This window comes from Callorhinus ursinus, unplaced genomic scaffold (genome assembly GCF_003265705.2).
Source record: "Callorhinus ursinus isolate GAN/ISIS: 27379988/994484 unplaced genomic scaffold, GSC_fseal_2.0 scaffold1, whole genome shotgun sequence".
NCBI lineage: Eukaryota > Metazoa > Chordata > Mammalia > Carnivora > Otariidae > Callorhinus > Callorhinus ursinus.
In genome coordinates, this window is record NW_027397063.1 from 60435877 (window position 1) to 60454326 (window position 18450).

General features: G+C 44.7%; 1 protein-coding gene across 2 annotated transcripts in view; it reads right to left on the minus strand.

Moving 5' to 3' along the window:
* The window catches only part of ITGB5 (integrin subunit beta 5), a 111633-nt gene that overhangs the window by 39849 nt on the left and 53334 nt on the right, over window positions 1-18450 (minus strand). For both annotated transcript variants that reach the window (XM_025875551.2, XM_073894721.1), the window contains exons 6-8: window positions 11499-11660; window positions 9928-10023; window positions 8032-8121 (exon numbers count right to left, since the gene is read on the minus strand). In XM_025875551.2, the coding sequence (XP_025731336.1) occupies window positions 8032-8121; window positions 9928-10023; window positions 11499-11660 (348 nt within the window). The remainder of the gene's footprint in view (window positions 1-8031; window positions 8122-9927; window positions 10024-11498; window positions 11661-18450) is intronic.

An 18450-nucleotide genomic window follows, 5' to 3' on the forward strand; every position in this document is an offset into this window, starting at 1 on the left:
GAATAGAAAAAATAAAAAGACCAAAAATATCAAGTGTTGGAAAGGATGGGTGGAGCAACTGGGGCCTGTACCCTGCTGTGTGAATTGGTACAAGCTTTGAGAAAACCATTAGGCACCATCTACTAATGCTTGGACCAACCTTGGACCTAGTAATTCACTGTAGGATTATACCCAACAGAGATGCATACTGACCAGAGACATGTATGAGAATGTTTAGAGCAACACTGTCCATAGTAGCTAGAAACCAAAACCACCCAAATGCCTGTCAACGGTAGAACAGACTTTTAACAATTATGGTGTGTTCACATAGAATACCATACAGTAACAATTAATGAAATATGACATTCCATGACATAGATGAATCTTACAACACTGCCTGAAAGAAGCCAGACACAAATAGCATACATACTGTATGATTCTATTCATATGAAATTTAAAAAGAGGCAAATTAATGGTTACCCTTGGAGGGATAAACAATGGAAGAGGGCTTAATAGGTGGTTCTGGGTGTTAGTAATATCGTTTTTGGATCTGGGTGCTGGATACTGTTTAGTTTGTGAGGAGTTTGCGCAAATTTCGCAGAAGCACGCCTGTAAGTTGAAAAACTTGCCACTGAAAATCTCTAAGGAGGACATACTTTGGTGACTCAGGCCCAGTGAACTGGCTTGTATCTAGGGGCTACATCTTACAAAAAATAAATGTTTATACGCTAAGTACATTCAGTATGGCAGGATGCACACACTCTGAGAGACACACAGATACATGGACCCCAAGACCAACGGATGACCCTTGAGGCCTGCACCCTCCTTTCTCAGGTGTACTTCAGGGAACATGAACAGATGGCTGGCAGGACTGCCTCTTGCTCTTCTGGGGTTCTTTTCTTTTTTTTCTTTTTTTTTCCCCTTTTTTCCTGAGCCTATAGTGCTAAACTTGAATAAGTTAAATATGCAGTTTTCCTAACAAATTAATAGCTTATTGAAAATACGCCCTGCAAAAAATAGTCTCCCCCTTTGCAACAAATTGTCCAAGTGCTTTTACAACTCTAAAAATACTCTCTCTCTTAAATCCACTTCCTCTTGTGTGAGCCTCGACTGGCAGAGAGTTGTGTGAGCACCTTTCAACGTACACAGCACTCTCCTGCTGAACACGGTTCTTTACCAAGCTCCTTTCCCCAGTGAGCTGTGAGTTCCCACAGCCCTATCATATTTCTCCCTAGGATTGAACCAAGCTTCTGTTGAATGAATGGATGGATGTTTTAATGGCAGCTATGCTCAGGGGTTCAGACCTAGTGGAAGAAACTGAAAATTATTTTTGAAAGACGGGTCATTTTTTTTATTCCTTATACTGTGCCTTTTATCCCTGTGACTTATTCATTCCATAACTAGAAGCTGTATTTCTCTCTCTCTCCCTTTCACCCATTTTGCCCAATCCCCCCTTCTCCTCCTCTCCGGCAACCATCAGTTTGTTCTCTTTATTTATAGGTCTGATCCTGCTTTTTGGTTTTTTTTTTTTTTAAGATACCACTTATGAGTAGAATCATATGGTATTTGTGTTTCTCAGTCTAACTTATTTGACTTAGCTCAATACCCTCTAGGTCCATCCGTGTTCTCACAAATGGCACAATATCTTTTTTATGACTGTATAATATTCCATCGTGTATACACACCACATCTACCTTATCCACTGTCTATTTAGGCTGTTTCCGTATCTTGGCTTTTGTAAATAATGCTGCAATAAACATAGGGGTGCCTGTATCTTTTTGAATTAGTGTTTTCATTTTCTTTGAGTAAATACCCAATAGTGAAATACGTGGATCATATGGTATTTCTATTTTTAATTTTTCTGAGGAATTCCGTACTGTTTTCCAGAGTGGCTGCACCAGCTTGCATTCCCATCAACAGTGCATGAGGGTTCCCCTTTCTCCACAACCTCACCAACACTTGCTATTCCTTGTCACTTTGATTTTAACCATTCTGACGGGTGTGAGGTAATATCTCATTGTGGCTTTGATTTGCATTTCCCTGAAGATTAGTTATGTAGGGCATCTTTTCATATGTCTATTGGCTATTTGTATGTCTTCTTCAGAAAAATGTCTATTGGGGCGCCTGGGTGGCTCAGACGGTTAAGCGTCTGCCTTCAGCTTGGGTCATGATCCCAGGGTCCTGGGATCGAGCTCCCTGCTCATCAGGAAGCCTGCTTCTCCCTCTCCCTCTGCCTGCCACTCCCCCTGCCTGTACTCTCTCTCTGTCAAAATAAATAAAATCTTTAAAAAAAATGTCTGTTTAAGTCCTCTGCCCATTTTTAATCCGATTGTTTTTTGGTATTGAGTTATATAAATTCTTTTTTTTTTTAAGATTTTCTTTTTAAGTAATCTCTACACCTAATGTGGGGCTCAAACTCATGACCCTAAGATCAAGAGTCACATGCTCCACTGACTGAACCAGCCAGGCACCCTGAGTTATATAAATTCTTTCTATAAAGGAAAAAAAATAAATTCTTTCTATATTTTGAATATTAACCCTGTATTTGGATACATACATTTGCAAATATCTTCTCCCATTCAGTGGGTTGTCTTTTTGTTTTATTGATGGTTTCCTTTGCTGTGCAGAAGCTTTTTATTTTGATGTAGTCCCAATAGTTTATGTTTGCTTTTCTTTCCCTTGCTTTAGGAGACACATCTAGAAAAATGTTGCTCTGGCTGATGTCAGAGAATTTACTGCCTGTGCTCTCTTCTAGAATTTGTATGGTTTCAGGTCTCACATTCAGGTCTTTAATCCATTTTGAGTTTATTTATTTTTGTGCATATGTTAGAAAGTGTTCCAACTTCATTTTTTTGCATGTGGCAGTCCAGTCTCCCCAGCACCATTTATTGAAGAGACTTTATTTTCTCCATTGTATGTTCTTGCCTACTTTATCATAGATAATTGACCATATAATTGTGGCTTTATTTCTTGAGTCTCTTTTCTGTTCCACTGATCTATGTGTCTATTTTTGTGCCAGTACCATACTATTTTGATTACTACCAATTTATATTCTAAGACAAGGTCAATTTAAAATATACATATTTTCTAATTGTGAACAACTATGAGAATGAGGTAAATCAGTATATCAAAAAAGGGCTAGGTAGATTGGAGCTATGTAAAAAATTACTTAGATCAGTCACATAAAACATGAGGGTCCTGTGGCTTGCCAGCAAGACATTGGGAGGAAACACACTAGTGCTCCCTCCCCATGAAGATCTGCTGGAGCTGCCACCTGGAAGCATTAATAGCGGAGAAAGAGCACTGGGGACTGGGACTCCTATTGAATGAACTGGTAACTGTAATGGGTGGAAATCAAATCTGTGCTTCATTCTGGCCATAAGACCCCAAAGCCTTGTGTTGTGATCTGAAGTTTGTGTTATTCCTACTCCCCATAGGAATCAGAAACTCTTAAGATGTTGGGGGCAGGGGATAGGAATTGCGGAGATTATTCAGTTCAAACCTGTCAGTTTATGGAAGTGGGAACTGAGGCCAAAGAAAAGGTATCATCCAAGGTCATTCAGCTGCTGAAAGCAGGCAGGACAGAACCAGGCCTTCTCCCTGCAGTGTTCGACCTTAGAACGTGCCGATGGTCAGGTTGCATTCTGGTCATAAGGGTCTATCCGCTGTAAAAGACTACGGGATCCCAGAGGGCAGGACAGTGTTGTGTTTACTGCCCCCCCCCAAGATATAGATGATGTCTGCCACACATCAGGCCATCGGTATATATTTGCTGAACAAATGAATGAATACATGGGATGGAACATAAAATACAGTAGAGGATCAAAGCTACAGGCAATGCAGTTCTTATGCCTGAAGACTTACATATGACTCCTGAAATTCACTTAACTCCTACCAGATCTGCCCCTGAAGATGTTTCCTTACTCCTCATCCTAGGACAAGGAGACAATGTCAAGGATGTCACAAGTTTAAAGGCTATTAACATCCTCAGGCAGGCCAGGTCACCTCTGCAGTTGCTTTACGTCAGGCCAGCTGTGTTGTGGGTGGGCGCACAATGGATGACAACGACGAAAAGAGGAACACGCGCTCTGCTAGGAGGTACATCTACCACAGTCTCTCCTACTACCCTCCTCCACATGCCAGGCTAGCGGTTTCCAGCTCCTTCTGTTCTTCCCAATTTGAAAAGAGCCCCCCCTCCCATGATTCTGAGCCCTATTCCCCTTTCTCAGTGTAACATAATGCTGGTGTTGTGTGTGTGCACCCAGAGCCTCCCTCTGGGCTCTGGAAGGGAACCTCTCCCCAGCACTGACAGCACAGCCAAACTCCACATTGCTAACCCCTCTTGAGAGGACTCAGTGATCTCTCACAACGAAGAATTTGGCACAGCAAGCAAAAATACATAAATCAAAGCCCAGAGTTGAAGATTTCACACTATGAAAGCTGTCTACAACAGACTTGAGTCTGCAAGACATGGATTTAAACATACCCTTCCCATCTGGCTCCCTCCTCAGCCTGGCTAAATCCCACAGCTGTTTCATCTGTTACATGTGCTTCAACCAAAATCTCTTCAGAATGTCCCCACAGATGGTTGGCCAGCTCTCTAGGGGAGGTCAGAGTCAACACCCAAACTTAGTCATCTGCTGCATGACTCATATGGAATCCACCACAAAACACCGAGACGGTAAGGTAACACAGAGAAAAGCAAACAGTCCGGTCACAGCTGGGCTCAGACTCAGGCCAGGGAGAGGAGCAGGTGAAAGGAAAACCAGAGCTAAGTGCACACTAAGTGCATGTGCACACACACACACACACACGCCCTCGAGGCCCAGCCCCGGCCTTCGAGTCTGTCAGAAATGACCACGACCTGTGAAACAGGTACTACTCAATGCTGAGCACCAAGAGGCCCAACACGGCTTCCACCAACTAGACTTGGCTCCAGATACCTAGCTGTCTCATATTAGTGTAGTTAGTATCTTTAAAATCCCCACTGAAGGGAGGGGGCGGAAGTAGGGAATTCCCAACGATCCCAACTCTTTGAGCTGATACACATGTTCAATATCTTGGTGGTGGTGATGGTTTCAAAAATGTGTACCTGTGTCAAAACTTGTCAAATTTTACACTTTAAATCTGTACAGTTTATTTTGTTCATGATCTCAATAATACTCCTTTAAAATATTTCCACTAAATTTGAATTGTCACTGTGGATAGCATTCCAGAATCAGCCATGTTAAGAGTTGAGTTTCAAATGTTCATTCATAAGTTGTGTGTCTCATTTCCTAACACGTTCTTTCATAGGAGCCAGCTGAGCTCAGAGTTAAGCTATGGTCCTGGACGCTCAGAGTTCATCACAGGTGAAATGTAGCTCCTGCCTGGAAAAGATCATTTTCTCTATTCATCCAGACCCCGACTCCTCAGCAGCAGACAGGGCTCTTCATTCCTCTCCTAACCTCCACCAACCACACAGAGCATGTTCCCCAGGTCCCTGGATTTTCATTAAGAAAATGAATTTAGATGTAATAAACCTGCTAAGGGCCACTGCAACATATCTCAGAGAAAGGCATTTACAAGCTCCCACACAGGGAACCGATAATAATGCCTTGTGCTCCCTGGTTTTCAGCGGTCCCACACACAAATGTTGGAGTGTAGAACCACTCAGCCACACAAAGCACCATTTTCCCACCCAGCCGATCATTATGCCCTCCTTAATTAAAGCCATGGGAGCAGAGAGCCTAGGCCTTCAGCAGGAAGTTCTCTCGGGGGAGCCCCCAAGGTAGGTCAGCCAGCCTCCCAACAGGATCTAAACTCAGGAACTATCTAAGGATGGAAATCTGGGGAAGGGGCTCCTCCCCAGAAACCTAGGAGAGATCCTCACCCCACCCTAGAGCCCAAGATGGGCTTACTCTTCAGCCATTTCTTTTCCAAAGGCCCTGGCTTGGCAAAAGGCAAACTATGGTCACACACACACACACACACACACACACACACACACGCACCCATGCATGCACACACCCCCCACAGTGACAAAAGGTCCAACAGCAGCCCCTCTCCTTTCCTTACCCAGGGGTCTCTCAGCCCCTGCACCCCCAGAGGGACGGGGAGAGCAGCACCAGGGGGTTCTCTCACTCTGACCCCTCTAGTCCAGTGTCCAGAGCTTGAGGCCAAAGGGGTTCACAGTAAGGAGTGGCCCTCAGAAAGGGGGTGACATTAGCAGGCCTGGGCCCCCTCCCTCACACACACACTCTTCTAAGACACTCTGTCGGTAAGTTATGTTTCCACCCAACGTGGAAATGTGAAAACCACCAAAGATAAGGTGAACCCGGAAACCCTGGCCTGCTGGGTCTGGTGAAGACTTAAAAATCAGAGAACAGAAAAGAGGATGTCAGTATGTGGGGAATGGGGTAAGAGATGGGGAAGGAAGTCTTTGGTTTCTCTCAATAGGAAGTTCCAGGAGTGAGGAGGGATTGGAGCATTTGTGAGAAGAGGACCTTTAACTGCAATAGAAGGTGGGGGCGGTTAGAGGACAGAAAGCTATCCACAAATCCTCATTGCCTGGACGCTCAAGCTCCCGGAGACCACTTGAGGGCTCTGGGGTCCCCCAGTGGCAAGGACATTACCTCTGGTTCCTGGTCAGCTGAGCAGTATTTTGTAACTCAAAACAGGACTGCATCAGTAGGTTGACAAAGTCAACACTGGAGAGGCAGAGCTTCAAATACTCATTTGTGTATCAGTCACAGTTGGGAAAGTAAGATGGTTTTTCTACCACACGTGTGGTGCCATAGTGGATAATGAGGTTCCCAGAGGTTAGCCCACCAATGTCTAGTCTACATAAGTTTAGGACTAATAGTGCTACTTAAAGTATATTTACTTTATGCATAACTTTGTTTTAACAGGAAGATGCACTCTGAATTCCAATTTGGGAATTACCTGGCCCCACGAGGGGCCAGGTGGACACTGAAAGCTGCAACCCTAGTGGGGCTTAGCAGGGAGGGGAGGGCTGAGGGTATGAACTTGCCAGCACAAGAAACTGGGCTTGCCATTCTCCTGAGAAAAGTAGGTCTGAATCAAGTACTTCACGGGTCCACAGAACTGAGGGAAAGGAGGATAGGAAGGAGAGAAGTTTGGGAATCATGGAGCTGGGCTCGGCCTGAGGGAGGGACAGCTAAAGCATGTCTGGGAGTGCCCCACTTACCACTCACAGAGAGGCCAGTCAGTGTGACAAGTTACAGAGCAGAGAACTCACCAGGCCCTCACAGCCTCTCTCTGAAAGGCCCTGATTACAATCAGACGTAAGTGGGCAGGCAAAAGACCTTTTGCTTCTTCTCGGATCCTTATATTCCATTTTAGTCTGCAGCTTGATGCGGAGCTCTAAGAGCATGGGGAATGTTGACTGTCCTGCCCACTGGGATGTGAGGTCAGTGTGCATGCTTCTCACTTCCTGCCGACCCACAGGAAGGATCACCTCGGCAACAGGACGGGTGCAGAGAGCCCATGCCCACCCAAGCATGGTGCTCCAATGGGCCCGGGCTATCACGAAGTCAGAACCCAAGCATGTCCAGGGGCCACGGGCCTGAGTCTGACTGAGCCATTTGCTGATCACTGGGTTCAACTTTTGATGAGAGTCAAGAGGGCAGAGGCAAGGGGAGAGGATGCATCAAGTAGGGTGGCCTTCTCCATCCCAAACCTGAGTGAAGGAGGGAGGCATCAAACTGAAGAGACAGGCAGCAAAAGGGGCGCCTGGGGGGCTCAGCTGATTAAGCGTCTGCCTTCGGCTCAGGTCATGACCCCAGGGTCCTGGGATCCAGCCCCGCATCGGGCTCCCTGCTCAGCAGGGAGTCTGCTTCTCCCTCTGCCCTATCCCTGCTCCTGCTCTCTCTCTCTCAAATAAATAAATAAGATCTTTAAAAAAAAAAGAGAGAGAGAGAGACAGGCAAAGGAAGCAGAGCCACACACACCAGCATAACTCACTGCCCACCTGCATGCACATCAGCTCCTGGGGCCTTGGCGGGAGAGGGTGGGGTGGAGGTGGCAGTGGGGAAGAAACTGCTGACTTACATTGTATGCATTGATAATCAGCTGAATGATATTTTTGGAGTCTCCATGTAAAATCTCCACTGTTGTTCCAGGTATCAAGGCTGTGAAATTCTTGAAAAGAAAAAGAAAGGAAGAAGAAATGTAAGCCAATTTTGCCCTTCTATACTGACTGCTCTCCTGAGCTTAGACCAGTAAGGACCCTGCAGCACCACACTCTCTCACACCATAAACTGGAGAAGACACCACAACGCGAGGCAAGAAGAACCGGCTCTGCGGAATGGAGCTGCCACAGCAGGCTGTGGGATATCGACCTTTGAAGGTCTGAGTGCAAAGGGCCTGGCAAGATCTGCTCCTGAAGTAGAATGTCCTGCTCCTTCCAGGAGACCTCTCCCCTCTGACATGCAACAGACAACTCTCCGAAATTCCGGCCTCCTCTATGGGTAACATAGTCTCAATATTCTTGCCATCTTTTCTCAAGTCTACATAGATCTGTATTCCCAAGTTCAGCTCAAGGACGCCCTCAGTATCTTCAGCAGGAGCAAAAGGGGAAGCTCTTCCAAGAGTCTCAACTATGGCCTCTTCCCTCAGGAGGGAACTGAGATGTGAATGGTGGTTTCCCAGGAACAGCTGGGTATCTCAGGGTGAAATCCCGTGGCACAGCAGGCAACCTTGAAGTGGTTGCCTTTCCTCTTTCATTTGTCCCAACGCCTGAGCAGGTCGCATATTAAAGTGCCAGAGACCTCTAGAAACTCCCACTGCCCTCAGCCTGTCCTGGACCGCATGGGCCGCCTCCCTGAGCAAGGTGTCCTTGGTTCTGAGCAAGAATGGCTTAGGCCACAGTGGATCGCTTCTGTCTTGAAGTGTCTGGAAGCATACCCAGTCTAGTGTGTGCAATCGATCCTTCTAGAAATGTTCCTTGTAAACGGACAGGTTTTGTCCTATCTTCCACTGCACAAAACAAGAAAAACAATCCTCTTCCCTTGTTTTCATCTTCTAAAACTGATTCGGACTAGAAGAAGAGAAAGAACTCAAGTAGATGTAAGTGGCATTTTATCAGTGATAATCTCAGGCAGAAGCAAGAGAAAACCACAGTCAGACAGAGGTTCTTCTGTGGATATTTAGGAGCAGTCTGGAGAGGGGACGGGGACTGGCAGTCTGAGGGGCGGGCAGGGCTGGGGAGGGATTGCCGATTCAGTTCTCATAACTTCTCAAGGCAAAGGAAGTCGGAGGGGAGCTGGGTTTTACATTTAACTTACATGAACACTCCCTGAGCAACTAGGAGACTTCTGGTTCAAAATGTGACTTGCCTATGGTTGTGAGAAAGAACACATTCACGAGGGGAGCTTATAATGACGGTCCAGAGGCTGACCCAGGAAAAGTCTCTTAGAATAGATTCATACACAGACTGCTCTATTCACTCAAGACATCTGTTGCTTTCTTTGGGAATTCCTGTCTCAGACTAAGCCCCTGGTCTGCTCCACTCTTTGAGGAAGGCATAAAACTCCAAATACTGGAGTGAGTAATGTAGCCTGCTTCGATGCCTGAGCTTTCTTCCTGTATACTTTTATTTTATATTGTTCTTCCCTATTACATTGGATATCCATTTCATCACCTGAAAAATGGGACCTCATACTGTTTCCAAAGTTTTTCTCAGGATCAGACTAGATACCATATGTTTACATTGCTTATAAAGGCATGTACTGCTAGAAGAATGCTAATAGCTTCTTCAATACTACTATTTTCCACTAGATCAAGACAGGGCTATATTCCGCCCCTCCTTTGGATCCCCTCCCACATAGAGCAAGGCTGTTAACATTCCTCACCCCACCTCCCCACATTCTAATCTCCTATTCACCTTGGGGTCATCATGGGCCCCAGAATCAGGCCACCAGCCTCCCTCATTCCCTCCAGGCATACCTTGTAGAGCATATAATGGCTTTTTGTCACTGCAAAGATGAGGTTGATGTTGTTCTCTGCCAACTTCTCTCCAAGCAAGGCAAGGGATGGATAGTCCTAGGGCCAAGGCAAAAAAAGGTCAAGGCTGTAACATTTCTAACAGGCTGAGATAGCAGCCCCCAGCTCCAACATGCACTCAGGCACTCATCATTTGCTGGGAAAAGCATCTTCCCCTGGCCACCCTTAATAACCAAGCCCCATCTGCAGCTTCAAACTGGGGAAATACGCCGAGATCTCCAGGAAAGGACCCTTTGGCACCTCCCAAACTAGATGCGTTCCCCCCGGCCCCTCCCAAGCCAGAATGGAGATATGATGAGTAGGAGATCCCCACACCTGATCCGTGCCTCCTCTATCCTTCCAGAGGGGATGGGGCAGAGGAGAGGCCCCCCGAGTCCACCCACCACACCCTACCATCCACCACCGGCACCTGGTCATTATCTTTCCTGTCTTCCCTAAGACCTCTCCTCCCTATCTCCATGCCCTATTTACCTTCTCCTAAGCCCAACAACCGGGCCTGTCGATGTCCCCCACAGGTCTTGCTCACAACTCAGAATGGGCAGAAGAGGCTGCTGACCTCTGGATTAAAAGTTGGGATGTGGTGGGGGCGGGGGGCCAAGCAGGAGGGGAGGGTGGAGGCTGAGAGGCAGTCTAATAATGCCCTGAAGGACTTTAAGGGCTAACGATGGATACAGAGGTCCTCATCAGCTCTTACAGTTATCAAGTTTCATAGTTATGAGTCCATTTTCCAGACTCCATTATTCTTGGATAATATGTAAGGCTTGAAACTGGAGAAAATGGGCTTGTCCAGCAAAACAAACAAACAAACAAAATATATAAGATATTTCTCTCTAGCCAGACACCAGAATGGATTTGGGAAGGAAAAGGGTATAGTTTTGTTTTTTGTTTTTTTTTTTATTGCACAGTTAAGTGTGACAAGATCTTGATAATTGTTGCATCTAGGCAATAGGTATATAGGAGTTCATTTCACTGGTCTATCTATTATTATACATGTTTGAAATTTTACATAAACTGTTTTAAATGACATGGTCATGGTCACAGACTATTGAGAATGGAAGGTCCTTGGGGCCTCCCATTCTGGGCAGGACACCAGCAGCCATACTCCTGACACCGACAGAACTCAGTGCCTATGGGAGCTCATTTCTAGAAGTCACAAAGTGTTATCTTCACTTGTTTTTCCCTATAACTTCTGTCCCAGTTTTGATCTCCGCAGGAGCACAGTCCCTGCCCTCCTGTAAGATCACCTCCACCCTCTGAGACGTATCCTGTCTGCCCTGGTCACCTTTTCCTCAATTAGCTTGCATTTAAGTGCACAATGGCAGGAAGATGAACCAGCTACAGAAATTTGTGAGAAATGTTCTAAGTTAATGAGGAGTTCTGGAAGCCTAGCTGGGCGAGATGGAATAGAAACCTGATTCCCAGAACAGACTGGAAAGTCCATGAGTAGAGGGCCAGGTGAACACTTGGACCACAGGCAGGATCATGGGAGCTGGGCTGGGGTCCTAGGCTCTCACCATCTGATTGGACACAGTGTACTCGTTGGCCTCGTTCAGGTGGCATTGGCCATCATGTGGCTGTACCAGGCCCCCCAGTTTTCCATCCAGCGCGATGTGGGGCACGTCATCCGTAGTGAACACTAGCAAATGCAGTGCATCCTTTCGCCAGCCGATCTTCTCCTGAGGACAGAAGTTTGATGGGTGCCAAGCATTTCTGACTGCTGCCCAAGCGTGCCCCAGGACATTGGACAGGGCACTGGTCCATCTCCCCGGGTCACGGTCTGAATCAGAGGCATTCCCCTACATGCATAGCTGGGGAGCACTCACAGAAACCACTCAGGAAGGATTCCACAGAGCTCAGAAGAGACATAGCCTGGACTCAGGAAGCCTAAGTACACAGAGACAAATCTGCACAGCTAGGCCTATACTGGCCCAAGTGCCTGGAACCTCCCTCCTGACCATCATATGCTTCCCTGCTCCTTTCAGTTATACCTGAGGGCTACCCCTTCTAGCTGCATGTGTTATTCCTTCACCACAAAAGCCTTTAACCCGCCTCAACCCAACCCCCGACAATGTACTCAGGCTGGCTGGCCTTATCTAAGATGACCAGTAAGGGAATACTTCAGTCACCCAGTGAGACACAAATCGCTCAGAATGGAGTGTTCCAATGATTAATGGATCTGTCTTTGGAGGATCTGGTAAAAATCTGCCATCTAGTCTGGTAGGTGTAAACAACTTCAGTCATTAACTGAGCTACTTTAGTGTTTAAGGTCGATCAGATTGTTCTGTTCTCCCTTCCCAGCTTCATACATTCACTCCAGTCAGAGGCACAGCTAAACATGGTCTGTATTGCGAAGGAAAGACTGTTTCTCATATTGAGCCACTGTGGCCCCAATGCTACACAAAAACACTCCCAGTTGTTATTATTAGCAGCTGGACCCTGATCCAGAGCAACAGAAACTGAGACATGGCTACTTTCTTACACACAGTGAAAGGGCATCCCCAAATATGTTGGTAGCACAGTGAATACATGAAGTATTAAACACGTCGAGAGTTATCTACACATGCATACTTGATGTGAAAGCCGAAGACTGGATTCACAGATTTTACAAGTTAAGAGTTGTCGTTCTTCAGACATGAGGGGTTGAAGGCATCAGTGTCTTTCTTATCACCATACTGATGAATTTAACAGCCTTAAAGAACTATAATATTTTCTCACTTGCTCCAAAAGCAGCATGGAAATAAAAAAATAAATCACAAAAAGTCAGACTAATGAGAGGGAGAAAAAAGGTTTGAAGAGAAGCCAATGAGGACTGAGAGCAGGATGCCTCCTGTGAGAAGGAACTTAACCTTTTGGGGAATCAGTCTCCTTGATACTCAACATTCATCCAACATATATTTGCTGATCTCTACTGTGTGCCAGGCCCTATGGAAGGCACTGGGCCCACAAAACAGCTTATTCCAGATCCCAAAGAGCTTACAGGCAAATGGAAACACAACTCCAACACCTCATGATGAGGGTGCTAATGAAGGTACATACAATGTCAAGGGAAACAGGAGGGGAAACGGAGGGAAAGCCCTCCCAGGGTACGTGAAACTTAAGCTGAGCTGGAAAGACAGGGAGGACTCTTCAAGGAAGCTGGAAGAAGAAATGAAGGAGAAGGCAAAAGAGCGGGGTGGGTGTTCTTGGCACTAGCGAAGGCACAAAGAGGAGGCCAAGCACATTTTGCGGACCTAGAATAAGAAACCTAGCAAGTCTCTGACAGCGATGAAAGCTAAGCCATGACAAAACTAATCTGTGGTGTTAGAAGTCAAGACAATAGTGCCCCTTGGAGGCACAACTAGGGGGAGTTAATAACTGACAAAGGTCACAAGGAGGCTTCTGGTTTGCTGGTGATGTTCTGTTTATTGATCTGGTATTTCCACCTTGTGAAAATTTACGGAGATGCACTCTTCTGTTGTTTTCTGCACATACTCTAGACTTTGATAAAGAGTTTAAAACTGTGAGGGGCGTATGGGTGGTTCAGTCGGTTAAGCATCTGCTTTCGGCTCCGGTCATGATCCCAGGGTCCTGGGATAGAGCCCCATGTCGGGCTCCCTGCTCAGCGGGGAGCCTGTTTCTCCCTCTGTCCCTCCCCCCTGCTCATGCTTTCTCTCTCAAATAAATAAATAAAATCTTAAAAAAAAAGAGTTTAAAACTGTGAAATAAATAAAGCAGTATATTATAAACCATGGAGTGTGGGAGGGCAGGATGCTTAGGAGACAGAGCATAATCAAGAGAGTGTAGGGGGCCTGGTGGCTCAGTCGGTTAAACAGCTGACTCTTGGTTTGAGCTCAGGTCATGATCTCAGGGTTGTGAGATAGAGCCCTGGGTTGGTCTCTGTGCTGGGCGTGGAGCCTGCTTAAGACTCTCGCTCTCCCTCTGCCCCCCTCCTCCCTCTCTAAAAAAAAAAAACAACAAAGGGGGGGGGGGGAGGAATGTAAATCAACAGCACTTTTTGCAGGAAAAATGTGGATCTGCTATCCACGAGGACACAACAATGTGCTAAACACCCTGACAAGAAAGTAGAAGAACAACCTTTAATTTGGCAATGTGTGTTAAGAACCTTAAAGAAAATCAGAGACCTAAAAAAATGTACAGAGAGTTAGTTTCCATGGGTCAGAAGTATTAATGTTACTGAGATGTCATTTCTTCCCAGACAGATCTATAAACTTGACACAATCCCAATCAAAAGCCAAGAAGGGCTTTTTGAAAAAATAGTAAGTTTAATCTAAAATTCATATGGAAAGGCAAATAATGGAGACTAGTCAAATAATTTTCTAAAAACAACAAAGTTGAGGGACTCATTATCTAAGGTCAAGGCTCATTATAAAGCAACAGTAATGGAGACAACCAATAAACATAGACGGTGGAGCATGAAAGAGATAAATAGACCCACACATATATGGTCAATTCAATAGAAGGTACTGGAACAATTAGCCATCCATATGGAAAAAAATGAAGCTCAACCCATACCTCTTACTAAAGAGATTAAAAAATTAACTAGACCTAAGACTAATAAAGCTTCTGAAGGAACAGGAGAAAACCTTTGTGACCTTCATCTAGGCAGAGATTTCTTAGATGATTCACAGGAGATGAATTGGACTTCATCAAAATTAAAAACATCTGCTCTTTGAAAGACACCATTAAGAAAATGAAATGACAAGGCATGGACTGGGAGAAAACATTTGCAAAGAAATAAAAACTGATAAAGAACTTGTATGCAGAACACATGAAGCACTCCATAGGTCAGTAAGAAAACAGACAAATGAATTTAAAAAGATAGAGACTTGGACAGACATTTCACCAAAGAAGAGATAGGGATGAAGATAAGCACAAGAAAGGGTCCTCAACATCATTAGAACTGCACATTGAAACCACAATAAGAATGCCATTAGATAGCTATTCCAATGACAAACACACTACCCCTGATAATACCAAGTGCTGGCAAAGATGTGGTGTAATTGGAGTGCTCACAATTGTTAGTGAGAATACAAACGTTCCAGCAACTTTAGAAACAGCTTGGCAGATTCTAATAAAGTTACACATACACTTACCGTCAACCCAGCAATCCCCCTCTTTGGTATTTACCCAAAGGATATGAAAACTTATGCTCACATGAGGATTTCTATGTAAATATATATTTTTTGAGATTTTATTTTTAAGGAATTTCTACATCCAACATGGGGCTTGAACTCACAACCCCAAGATCGAGAGTTGGAAAGAGCCAGCCAGGTGCCCATCTACGTAAATATTTATAGCAGCTATTCATAATCATCAAAAAGTAGAAACAATGTGCATCAAGTGGTGAACAGAGACACAATGTTGTACATCTATACAATGGAATACTGTTCTGCACAAAAAGGAACCAACTAGTAACACACACATAACTTGGACCAATCTCCAAAGCATTACGTTAAGTGAAAAACGCCTGACTCCAAAGGCAACGTACTGTTCATATGATACTTGGGAAAAGACAAAAACAGGGACAGAAACAAATTGGTAGTTGCCAAAGGCTGGGAGTAAAGGGAGGGGCTAGCAACAAAGGGAGGCTCAGAAAATTTCTGGGGGAGGGAAATAATCTCTATCTTCACTGTGGGCGTGGCTGGAAGACCTTAGCCTAAAAGGGTGAGTTTTGCTCTGTGTAACTTATCCCCCAATAATGGGACTTAAAACAAAACAAAACAAAAAACCCTTCAAGAAGTGTACATCTTTTCACTCAATGATTTGACTTCAAGGAACGCTATCTGCAAGTTTTCTGAAGTATGCACACAGCATTTTCACCAGCAGTGACACACAGGGAAAGACGTGAATACCCTGATTCAGGAATGGTTAAGTAAACGGAGATGGCTTCTCTCTGGCCATTAGAAATGATGTTCATTAAAAGTATGAAATTATGTGTAAACATGTGTAATATTAAGTGGAAAACAAAGTATAGAATACTATAATGGCGGTGTGATTACAAACCAGGTGAGAAACGAGAATGACTTTTGAGGAAAAAGAGAGTAAGAGCAATTCAAACAACGTACACCATAATGTGGTTGGGGGCGAGACGACAGGCAATATCTTTTTCTTTTTTCCATTGTGCCCCCAACTGTCTTTTAGAAGCAAGTACTACTTTCACAAGACTGGGTTTTGAACGCGGGTCTGTTGTTCAACTGTTTCCGTCTTCTCTTCCACACCAGCTTCCCAGGGGGCTTGTAGGAACCTAAAGGAGGCTGGCAACAAGGACACACAACAATGTGGAACCTGGGTGCCCCCAAATAGGCATTCCCATTTTGTTGCCGCCCCTACTTACCCATGCAGCTTTGACCAAATTATTTGACGCCTCAAAAGCTTTTTTCTTGTTGGTAAAAACAGGACTACTACTACTTAACATTTACTGATCACCTCTACTATTCCACTTAATCTTTACCACAACCCTTGTAACGTGGGGAATATACCGCCATCATGTAGATGGGGACACTGGTGTTCAGAGACATTAAGTGGCTCAAGGTCACTGAAAGAGTAAGGACCAGGAAAGCCAGAGTCAGGTGATCCATTTCTTACTTACAAAGCTGAACTAGCCAATCATACAGGGAAAGAGGATGACATAGGGGTGTGTGTGGGGTTGTGTGTGTGTGTGTGTGTGTGTGTGAGAGAGAGAGAGAGAGAGAGAGAGAGAGAGAGAGAAATGAAAGAATTCATTAAAATACTTAGTAATCTCTCAACTAATGACTGCTGGGTCCAAGACAAATGTTTGTTAAATTGAAAGGTTGCATCTGAAACAGAAATAGCTCTACAAAAGAAGAATGGCGCATAATAATAATATTTGTTTTCTCTGAACTGGACTCTTGTTATGTAAGTGACGTTAACAAACTTGGCCCAGAGGTTGGGCTGCAGAGAATGAGTCAGGACATGCTTATTCATTCACCCAGGCTTTTGGGCTCTGATTTCATAAGCAATGACTCCACAGAGGATTTACATTAGAAATAATTTTCCTACTGTCCGCCTGGATTATTTTGAAGGCTTAAGTTCTGTATGCCATGTTTGGGGCAGAGAGCAATAGTGGGAAAGCGGACTGCTTTTTTTAAAGAAAGAAGAGCTACAAGATGGAGTATGGTGTGGTAGCCAGAGTACATGAGCTTTTGAACAGATGAGGCTGAGTTCAAATTTGCTTTGCTCTGAGACACCTCTCTCAGCCTTGGTTTCTTCATCAGTAAAATGGAGGAAATCCTATTTTGCAGGGTTGATACTAGGTGTAGATGTAATGTATTAAAAAGCCCTTAGCGGGGAGCCTGGGTGGCTCAGTCGTTAAGCGTCTGTCTTCAGCTCAGGTCATGAGTGGTGAACAGGGTCCCAGGGTCCTGGGATCGAGCCCCGCATCGGGCTCCCTGCTTAACGGGAAGCCTGCTTCTCCCTCTCCCACTCCCCCTGCTTGTGTTCCCTCTCTTGCTGTGTCTCTTTCTGTCAAATAAATAAATAAAATCTTTAGGGGAAAAAAAAAAGCCCTCAGCACATAAAAGAGGGGCTACAATAAGGGTCTATCATTATTACTCTGAGACTGGTACTAATTTCTCCATTTCTTCCCTTGGCCTTCACTGCTTGATGTGGGAGCCTCTGCCATCGTCACAGGGCCTATGAAGTACTGCATACTGAAAAGTTTAAAAAGGCCTTGAATTAAAACCACAATGAAATTCTACCACACACCTAACCAAATAGCTGAAACGAAAAAGACTGACCACATCAAATGCTGACGGAGATGCGGAGTCACACGCTGCCGCGAGCAATGTAAAATGATACGTGTACTTTGGAAAACAGTCTGGCAGTTTCTTAAAAAGTTAAACACCCACCAGATGACCCAGCAAATCCACTCCCAGCTACAGAAGGAAAAGAAATAAAGGCAAACATCCATACAAACACTTGAACACAAACATTTATAGCAGCTCTATTTGTAATAGGCCAAAACGACCAGATATCCAAAACAACCCAAATATCCATCCACAAGTAGATGGATAAACAAGTTGTGGTCCAGCCATGCAATGGAATTCTACGCAGTAACAAAAGGAAAGGATGGAGACACTCGACAGCACAGATAAGTCTCAAAATCATTGTGCTCAGTGAAATAAACCAGGCCAAAAAAGTATATATACTGAATATATACAATTTTAGCAAATGCAAACTCATGTATAGTGACAGAAAGCTAATTAGGGGCTACCTGGGGTGAGAAGCAGGAGACACAGGAGGGAGAAATGACAAAGGAGCATAAATACTCCCTGGGGAGAGAAGGGTATGTTCATTATCTTGATCGTGGGTGTGTGGGTGTGTGTGTGTGTATCTCCCAGGTGGTGTGTAAACATGTCAAAATTTCTTAAATTGTACACTTTCAATATGTATAGTTTATTATACATCAGTTATACCTCAATAAAGCTGTTTCATTTAAGGAAGACT